The sequence below is a fragment of the Nicotiana tabacum genome, chromosome 13 (assembly GCF_000715075.1).
Source record: "Nicotiana tabacum cultivar K326 chromosome 13, ASM71507v2, whole genome shotgun sequence".
Classification (NCBI taxonomy): Eukaryota; Viridiplantae; Streptophyta; class Magnoliopsida; order Solanales; family Solanaceae; genus Nicotiana; species Nicotiana tabacum.
The window spans coordinates 41,721,278-41,731,458 of NC_134092.1; the positions used below are offsets into that span (position 1 = coordinate 41,721,278).

Below are 10,181 nucleotides of genomic sequence, written 5' to 3' on the forward strand. Positions count from 1 at the left end.
GGAGGCACACTAGATACTGGCGGTGCATAATAAGGCTCATGGGGCCTATAAGGGGTTGGAACACCACTGGCGGCTGGAAGAGCTGAATATACGGGGCGACTCACATAACCATGGCGAAATGCTGGGGCATAAGCACCAGAATAAGAACCAGTCTCTCGAGACCTCTTAGCCTCTCTCTCCTCTCTATCCCGGGCAAGCATGCCCTCCAATCTCCTGGCAATACTTACAACCTGCTGGTAAGAGATATCTATCTCCAACTCCCTGGCCATACTGATCCTGATGCTGGGGTGGAGTCCTTCAATAAAGCGACGAACCCTCTCCCGAACTGTAGCAACCAAGGCTGGTGCATGTCAGGCCAAATCACTGAAACGGACTGCATACTCTGACACAATCATAGAACCCTGGCGCAACTACTCAAACTCAGCGCGACATGCATCCCTGAGGCTCTTAGGGACATACTCTCTCAAAAACATATCCGAGAATTGAGTTCATGTGAGTAAGGCTGCCTCATCCAGACTACTCAACTCATAAGCACGCAACCACTGATAGGCTGCTCCTCTAAGTTGGAAAGTGATAAAAGAAACCCCACTCGTCTCTGCTATGCCCATAGTATGGAGAATATGATGACACTCCTCCAGAAAACCCTGAGCATCATCTGTAGCCGATCCGCTGAAGGTAGGTGGGTGGTACTTCTTATACCTTTCAACTCTGAGTTGCTCCGCCTTAGAAGCGGATGTCCTAGTCTCGTGATGAGCCGGAGCTACCGGCTGCATCGATATAATCTTTGGAACCTGGTCGGCATGAGCCCGCAACTCTGGAGTATCGACGACGGGAGTCTATGCTCCTCCCCCGGCCTGAGATGTGGCAGGAGTAAGTGGAATCAATCCAGCCTGAGCTAAGGTGCTGAACATGCCCAAAAACTGAGCTAGGGTCTCCTAGAGAGCTGGTACCGCAACAAATGCCTCAGGTGTCTGCCTTCCAGCTGGAGCTACTGGGGGCTCCTCTGTGGCAGCTCGTGCAGGTGCCCTGGCTGTACCACGTGGATGTCCTCGACCTCTACCCCGGCCCGACCTCTCGCGGCTCTAGCAGGGGGCGCGGGTGCCTGGTATCAGATCTGCATGTACGTGTCCTCACTATCTGTGAGAGAATAAAATACAAAAGTTTAGAATTTTTTTTTTTGATGTCAACAAATTTTGCTCGACAAGGAATCAAAGAACTATAATTTTTTCTAACAGTTCCGTAGCCTCCCGAAGATAAGTACGGACGTCTCCGTACCGATCCGCACAACTCTAATAAACCGTCTTGTGACTCACAACACCTATGAACCTATAGCTCTGATACCAACTTGTCACGACCCAAACTCCCTCTGCATAACGTCGTGACGGCACCTAGTCTCTACGACTAGGTTAGCCTAACAAATTGCGGAATGTAACAAAAACGAAAGTAAAACTTGGCAACTAACAGCAGTGGATAACTAAATAACTAATAACAATGCCGCTCGGCATGTGCAATAACCAATACTCTATAATACATAGTCTTCCCAAAACCCGAAACATCATAAGTCACAAGCTACAGAAGGAAACTAGTATCTCTATACACCAGAGTCTAACAAAAGAAGTACGGAAGTTAAATGACATAGGAGAGAATAGAGGGGGACTCCGAGGTCTGCGGATGCAGCAGATGTACCTTAAAGTCTCCGTACAATAGCAAGCACTCTCAGCTAGTAGCGGGGCTGATAAGAAGCACCTGGATCTGCACACAAAAACATGTGCAGAAGAGTAGCATGAGTACACCATAACGGTACCCAGTAAGTGCCAAGACTAACCTCGGTAGAGTAGTGACGAGGTCAGGTCAGGCCCACTGGTATATAATAAATAAAGCAGGAAAATATAACAGTATAATAAGAGACTGGAATTTAATAAAAAGAAAACACAGCGATATAACAATGCAACACACAGGGATAAACAGCAGGGGATCTCCCGAGATACCGTCTCGTAGTCCCAAAATAAATATGTAGGGAGAACTCCCTAGGTACCGCCTTGTAGTCTCAAAAGTAAATATACAGGGAGAACTCTCGAGGAACCACCTCGTAGTCTCAAAAGTAAATGTGTAGGGAGAACTCCCGAGGAACCGCCTCGTAGTCTCAAAAGTAAATATGCAGGGAGAACTCCCGAGGAACCGCCTCGTAGTCTCAAAAGTAAATATGCAGGGAGAACTCTCGAGGAACCGCCTCGTAGTCTCAAAAGTAAATATGTAGGGAGAACTCCCGAGGAACCGCCCCGTAATCTCAAAAGTAAACACACAACTCAACCGATAAATACCATAGTTAACAACACGAATTCTAGAGTTAAGACTGATAAAGAACAAGGAAAAATAGGAAAATCAGCTAGGTATGCTTTACAGAGTTCAAATAAGCAGTTAAATCACGTAGACATGCGATATCAGGCTAATCAGGATAACTATGCATATTAGAATAGCTCAATTAAGAATAAAAACAGACTAATACTCATTTAAACGGTATAACTCAAATTAAAGGAAAAACATGTTACTACTCAGTCATCCCACGTACACGTACTCGTCATCCCACGTACACGGCGCTCACATATCACGACAGTACCAAATCCTAAGGGAATTTTCCCCACACAAGGTTAGGCAAGCCACTTACTTCGAACCAAGCTCAATCAATCGGTGACAATGCCTTTTCCACGAATATCCAACTCCGAATGGCCCAAATCTAGCCAAAATCAATTACATAATATAAAGATAACTACAAGGAACTAATCTAGCTAATGAAATCAAAGCTAAAGCAAGAAATTGGAAAACCGCCCTAAAAAGCCTCCCCGGGCCCACGTCTCGGAATCGGGTAAAAGTCACAAAATATAAATACTCATTCACTCATGAGTTCACTCATACCAAAATTACTCAAATCCGATACCAAAATCTCGATCAAAATGCCAAAATTCGGCCTAAGAACTTTTCTCTACTTTTCCCTAAATTTTCAACCCCAGATCCGAAATTAAATAGAGAAAATAAGTATAGATTAATGGAATACAACCAAAAACGAGTTAGGAATCATTACCCTAAAGCTTCCTCTGAAAATCCATCGAAAAATCGCCAAATTCCGAGATCTCAAGTCCAAAAATGAAGAATGAAATCAAACCCTCACACTTAGCTCTTTTTTCTGCCAGAGATCTCGCTTCTGTGAGCCTTCAACCGCATCTGCGGTCCCGCACCTGCGGAATTTCCATCGCAGGTGCGGATTTCACTTAAAACTCATCGCCTGCTTATGTGGTCAAAAGGTCGTGCCTGCGTGTACGCACCTGCAGACCTATGTCCTCTTCTGCGGTCCCCCACTACGATCTATTCAGCGCATCTGCGGGCATCGCAGATGCGGAACTCACCTCGCACCTGCGACCCCTGACCATTCCTTCCAAAATCTCTTCTGCGCTTAATCATTCGTACGTGCGGCTTCGCATCTGCGGCCTCCCCACCGCAGGTGTGAAAACACCAAATGCCTGAAAGCTTCAGCAATTTCCTAAGTCCATTATTTCTTCCGTTAAGCATCCAAAACACACTCGAAGCCCCCGGGACCCCAACCAAACACACCAACAAATCCTAAAACACCATACGAACTTAGTCGAGCCCTCAAACCACATCAAACAACGCTAAAATCACAAATCATCCTCCGATTCAAACTTAAAGAACTTGAAACTTCCAAATTCGACAACTGATGCCGAAACCAACCAAACCACGTCCGATTGACCCCAAAATTTACACACAAGTCGTATTCAACCCTATGGACCTATTCCAACTTCCGAAATCGGAATTCGATCCCGATATCAAATATTCCACTACCGGTCAAAATCTCCAAAACTTTGACTTTCTCCATTTCAAGCCGAAATGGGTTACAGACCTGCAAAACAAGAATCCGGACATGCCCCTAAGTCCAAAATCACCTAACGGAGCTAACAGAACCGGCGAAACTCCATTCCGGAGTCGTCTTCACACAGTTCCGACTACAGTCCAAAACTTAAGGCTTAAACCTCCGTTTTAGGGACTAAGTGTCCCAAAACACTCCAAAAACTAAAACGAAACCTCCCAACAAATCACGATAGCAGAAAATAGGTACGAGGGAAGCAGTTAATAGGGGATCGGGGCTATAACTCTCAAAATGATCGACCAGGTCGTCACAATATGCCATGTCACTTGACACATGGCATGAGTCTGGGCCTTAAGATAAAATGAACCTTGGGCTCGAAAATAATAAAATGGACTAATTTAACGTGTAAAGCCCAAATTAATTATTTAACCCAGTTGAATTTAATCCAAATTTTGTATGGATTAGACCCAATAAATTTTATATGTCTACAGTACATCACATTCAAACACATAACATTTAGCACATAAGTTCACTTTGAGAAGAATTTCCTCAAGTCAAGGTTAGTCTATTACTTACCTTCTCTAAAGTAGGCTTTAACCTTCAAAATATTTTTTTCTTTATCTTCAGCCTCAAAACGTCCACAACTATAGAAGTCAATTTAAAATGATAATGCTTCAATCTTTAATAAAATGTCAAATGTCAATAAAAAGTCAACTCGGACCCATGTGGTCAAAGTTAAAATTACGCCCAAATCCCAGTGAGCCATAACATCTGGAGTCCAAATATGCATTTAGTTTCTAAATTCGACTCCAAATCAGAGTTCTAAACCACAAAATATAGTTTTTAAGGATTTGAACAAAACCCTAATTTCTATTCTTTAATTTCGTATTTTGGATGCAAAAATCAATGGGTATTCATGATCCATGGGCAAATCTCCTTCACAAACATCTTTTTCGCTCTCCAAAGCTGAAAACTAGTAAAAATAAACAATTCTCGAAATTCGGGAGATAAAATACCTCGGGGCCAAATATACTCGTCGCTGTCGTTGCCAGAGGCATCACGATCATGATGCCAAAGATGAAATCTACCCTTCGTGATTGCGAAGACCCCCATCGCAACCGCGATGAACAAATATCCCTCTGCCCAATTTTTTCTTCGGGATCGTGAGCCTCAGCTTCGTGATCGTGATGCACTATTGTGCATCAGAAAATCTACAGCTTTATTTGCTCCAAGTTGCTCTGAAACCATTTTGAAACTCACTCGAGCCTCTTGGGACCCTTTAAAAACCATCCCGACTAGTGCATATACCATATAAGAACTTATCCAAGGGCTCAAAATACGTACAAAAGTATCATAACTAAGAATCAAGATCCAAACTAGCTTATGAACTCTCTTAAGTTATTCAAGTTCCAACTTCCACAAGATACTTCTAAATCGCACTTGAGTCCCTCGGATGGTGAACTGAACATACGACCAGGTCCAACATTATCATACAAACTTATAAAAACCTTCCAATCATGATTCTAAGTTTATTTACTCAAAATATTGACTTTGGTCAACTCTCTTAAATTAAGGCCTCTAGTTAGCAACTAAGTGTTCTAAAATACCACGGAATTGCCTGGGATCCGTGATATCCATACCTGCAAGTCATAAAGCAACAAATAAGCCTACACGAAGTCTCAAATAGAAAATAGGGGTTCGAGAACTCAAAATGGCCGGTTGAATCGTTACAAGTTTCGTTAAAGGTATTCAGAATATAAAGAAGTAAACATAAGAAAAAGTTGAGGATTCAATATCTATTATATATACATAAAAACTACTTTTACTTTATACATCTAGTGTAAATTTGAGGCGAAAGGAATGAATCCCTCAGTAGCTCTGCCCCTAGATCGAAAGTTTTACATGAATATAACAGTTTATTTTTAATTAAGGGAAGATACTTTGACGTTTGCGTTTGTTTGAAATACACATGGGCAATCTGCCAAACACATGTTTTGAAGAAAATCGACGACAAAATAAAGATTTTCGCCTATAAGAAAAGTTTTCCATGAATAAATGCGATTTCTATGAATTGAAGTTGGGGTAATTCAGTTTAAATTTCGAGTTCGAGTCTTGAGTATGAAAAATAATTCTGGCAGAAAGCGTTTTTTCTCTAATGCGGCTTACGCAGCGTGAAATCGAATTAGCAGGAGCTCCAATACAAATATCAGACACCGGGTAAAAAATAAATAAACTATTGTTCCTTCTTTTATCATTTTCTTTCTCTAAATCTATGAATTTTAGACAAGACAAGCAACAATATTTTTCCATTAAATGAGAAGTATCGGTGTGTAGATGAGAAAAAACAGTAGCCGTGTTCGTCATCAAAGTACTTTTAATTCTCACCTTCCATGCTTTAATAAGTTTCAAGCGGAAATAAAGGAATATTACACCTGTTCTTAATAATTATTGAAAGTGGAACAACAATTGGATTTTATAAAGCTAAATCTACCAACCAAATATCATGAACATAGTTCGCAATTTGGTGTTTTCAGAAGATTAGTTTTTTAAAAGGTCCTTAAACCATATTCATTTGATTTCTGATAATTAAAGTGTCTTTTTTAAGTCCCAAATAATTATGGCGGACTATCTTTTAGTACTTTATTTGTGTATGTGATTATGTAAAGAAGGCAACCAACAATTAAAGGTTTAATCAAAAATAAATAAATCTAAATAAGGCAAAGAAAGTAGAAGCAAAGAGGAAAAAGGAACAGAATGAGAATGCAGTGTTGCATTATCAAAATTACAAAAGACTCGCGTGCAGAGAGTATTTACAATTCTTTTGTACGTAATATCGGCCATCATCATGAAACGCAATAAATTATTGTAGTCCCTACTATTAACATTAATTAACTTGCTACCACCATTCTCATTTCTCACCTACCACATCCTAACTACGCCACCCAGGAAAGCGGTGGCTTCCGCTTCTCTCCGCCGTCTACAACCTTCCCACAATCTAACTATGTTACCGTCAATAACATGCAAATCTTGGTAACTATACCACCCAATTTCCCCTTTTTTTGTTCTAATAACTTTTTCCCAACTCTGATACCAATCATTACACATTAAATCCTCCACTTCTACAGTACCATTGTTCGATAATATGGAACTCTTTACCCACTGACTGGAAATTCTGGATTCTCCATGGTCTTCTTTATCTGTGCTATCGCGGCAGTCCACATCATCATTACATGGTCCAAGGACATTATCCGCCTTATAGTACGCAGTGAATCTCCCTTTTGTGCTGTCTACTCTGTGAAACGGTGATATAGTAGCTGGAGCTGTTATTGAGGGTCCCCTAGAAGTTGAAGCAGGCTCATCAGCTGCCACCGTCTCACCATGTTCTGACGGTGGTACAAACGCTGTCCGCGGCAGCGAAGGAGATGAATCGTCGGAAAAATCTCCACGTACTAGTGCCGATTTCAACAATGCTGAGGATGTTTTGATCCTCCAGAAGCTGAAAGCCGCCGTTATCACCGCCAACCACGTCCATATATTGTTGACAACCGTAAAAAGTCCGAAACTCAAGTAGTTGAATGCTAAAGCTTCTAGCGGAGATTCCAATGCACTCATGATTTTACGAATTAGAGTGACAAAGAGCCAAAAAGAATAAAAGTGGATCGCTAATGGTGACTTGTTTTGCTAGCTTTAGAGAGAGGAGTGTGAGGAATTTATGGGAGTGGATGAGATAGAGAAAGAGTAAGTATCTAAATTTGATGCTAGGAATCGGGAATGAAGATGCTAAGGTAGATCCAAGTTCCTATTTCATGTACCACAATTTATGCTTTGGCAACTTGCAAGTGCGATATTTGGAGATACGTGTAAGGCCCGGAGCATTTATCTATATTGGAAACTGCCTCACTTGGAGCCCGTTTGGCCCAAAATCTGAAAATTTTAAAAAATACTTTTTTTAGAAGTATTTTTTTCAAAATTACTTTTGAAAAAACAAATGCTTGTGTTTGACCAATTCATTTAATAAGTATTTTTTGCAATATTTGGTAAACAAATTATGTTTGACCAAATTTCTAAAAAGTGATTTTGAGTATTAAATTACCAAAAAGGATAATACCAAGGTCTTATAATTCTTTTAAAGAGAAAAAAGAACCTAAATATTTATCGTAAGAGACTTTTATTATTTTTTATTTTATTCAATTAAAATATAAAACATAAAGTAAACAAACATATTAAATATTTAAATTAATTTTACATATATAGTTAGTCCAAAGAATATAATATTAGCTAGTATAATTACTTATTGTTACATGATGATTTGAATAATCAACATACATATTCGGTATAAATTAGAAGTCTATTTCATAAATTACTATATATTGATAATCCACCATAAAATAATAAGTAAAGTCACTCACACATGATAATATTTCTCAACAATTTCATCTCTACTTCTATCACACAACGTCTCCATATTATTAGAAGACTTGCCTTACATTTTTAAAGAAATATCAGAAGGTCGATCTCCTTCCTCAATCTCTGCAGTAATGTCTTCATTAGCATAATAGTTGAATTCGTTATTGGTAGAAGATTGTTGTCGGATAGAATTATGTATACCCATTGTAGTTGTAACTGGATGATTCTGAGCGTCAAACTTGAAAGATGGCATTGAGCGTAAATATATTAAAAAAATATAAAACAAATAGTTAAGTATATTTAATTTCAAATTCAAAAAGAGTAACTAATTATTAACAACACATAATGTATAATTTAATTTTTTTTTACAATTTAAATTCAAAAAGAGACTAATTGTTACCTAACTTTACTAACTTTGTTTCAAATTGTAAAGTGGCCTATTGTGAGGCTGCCACCTGGCATAATGTGAATGTCTTTTCTTTTTCTTTTAATAATATATAGATAGATTATGCAATGCAATTGTAAATTTATTATCTATTTTGTAGGTAATTTTTTTTTTTTTGCACGATAAGGAAGCTTATATTAATAATAAAGCAAAAGACTTACATAGTTACTACATAGTCCCTAAGGACATTACTATTGTTCAAAGCTACGAGGCTATTACAAACATTGGTACTTAAAAGTCTTGATCTAAAACAAAGACCTTGCATGTCCTTTTCCAATACAGTTTCAACAAAAAGAGGTGGACGAGCAAGGTAAAAACATCTATTAGGGTTGAAGTGCTTGATAGCTTCCTTTGCTAGTCGATCCGCTACTGCATTGCCTTCCCTGAAGTTATGCCTGATCATTGGTATTTTCAACTGGTGCATCAATAACCTGCAATTAAGTAAAGTATTGTAAGTAAGGGCATTGTCTTCATTAATCATTTTTATCATGTCTGAAGAATCTGATTTAATTTTCAGTATGGAGAATGACATATCCAAAGCTATTTTAAGGCCTTGCTCCAGTGCTAGTAACTCTGCCTGCAACGGATATGTTGCATAACAAGATTTGTAAAATCCCATAATCCAGTTGCCATAGTTATTATGAAAGGATCCTCCTATACCTACATGTAAATTTGTCCTTAAAAAAGTACCATCAATATTGAGCTTGATAGTGTTTTGAGGGGGTTTTGACCAACGAATGTCTATTTTGATTTTTGATTGTTGGGGGGGGTTTTTTTCAGTGAAGCAGTTGTATTTCCATGTTTGATAAAGAACTAGATTCATATTAAGATCTTGATCAAGGTTGTTCACATTATTATTATTTCTATTTTTCCAAAGATTCCAAATGGCAAAAGGAAAAATATTAACCTATTGACAATGTTGGTTACTGCCTTGTAGGTTAGAGTTCTTTAGGGTAATTAGCCAGTGAGTATCATCATCAGTATGTTTCAGAATTAATCCAAGATTTAACCAGAAACAAGTAGCTATAGGACACTTAATGAAGATATGAGTGGCATCTTCTGGCCCTTCTTTGCAAACGGGGCAATTGGTATCGATATTGATTCCAATATGGTGGAGGTAGGCTCTACATGGTATTTTATTGTATATGCACTGCCAGATAAAGAACTTAATTTCATTGGAGATTCCAAATCCAATTGTAATTAAGCTTCTTTTCCGGATTGATCGAGTAATTTTCTTGTATGAGCTTATAACACGACTTAGAGATAAACAAACCACTGCTACTTATATCCCAAGTCATATAATCCTTACCATTTAACTGGCTAGGGATAGGAGTGGCTTTAATTTTATTGATTAAGGAGCTGGGGAGATCAAAGAAGATTTTTGAAAAATCCCAGTTATCACCATTTATGAGGTGTTGTAGAGAGACACTACAATCCGATAGGTGGAGG

The 10,181-nt window shown here is 38.8% G+C and overlaps 1 protein-coding gene across 1 annotated transcript; it reads right to left on the reverse strand.

The window, feature by feature from the left end:
* Window positions 1–6,799: 6,799 nt before the first annotated feature.
* Window positions 6,800–7,492, reverse strand: LOC142168091 (uncharacterized). The gene has a single exon (XM_075228751.1). The coding sequence runs from the start codon at window positions 7,490–7,492 to the stop codon at window positions 6,800–6,802; it is 693 nt and encodes a 230-aa protein (XP_075084852.1).
* Between the last annotated feature and the right edge of the window lie 2,689 nt (window positions 7,493–10,181).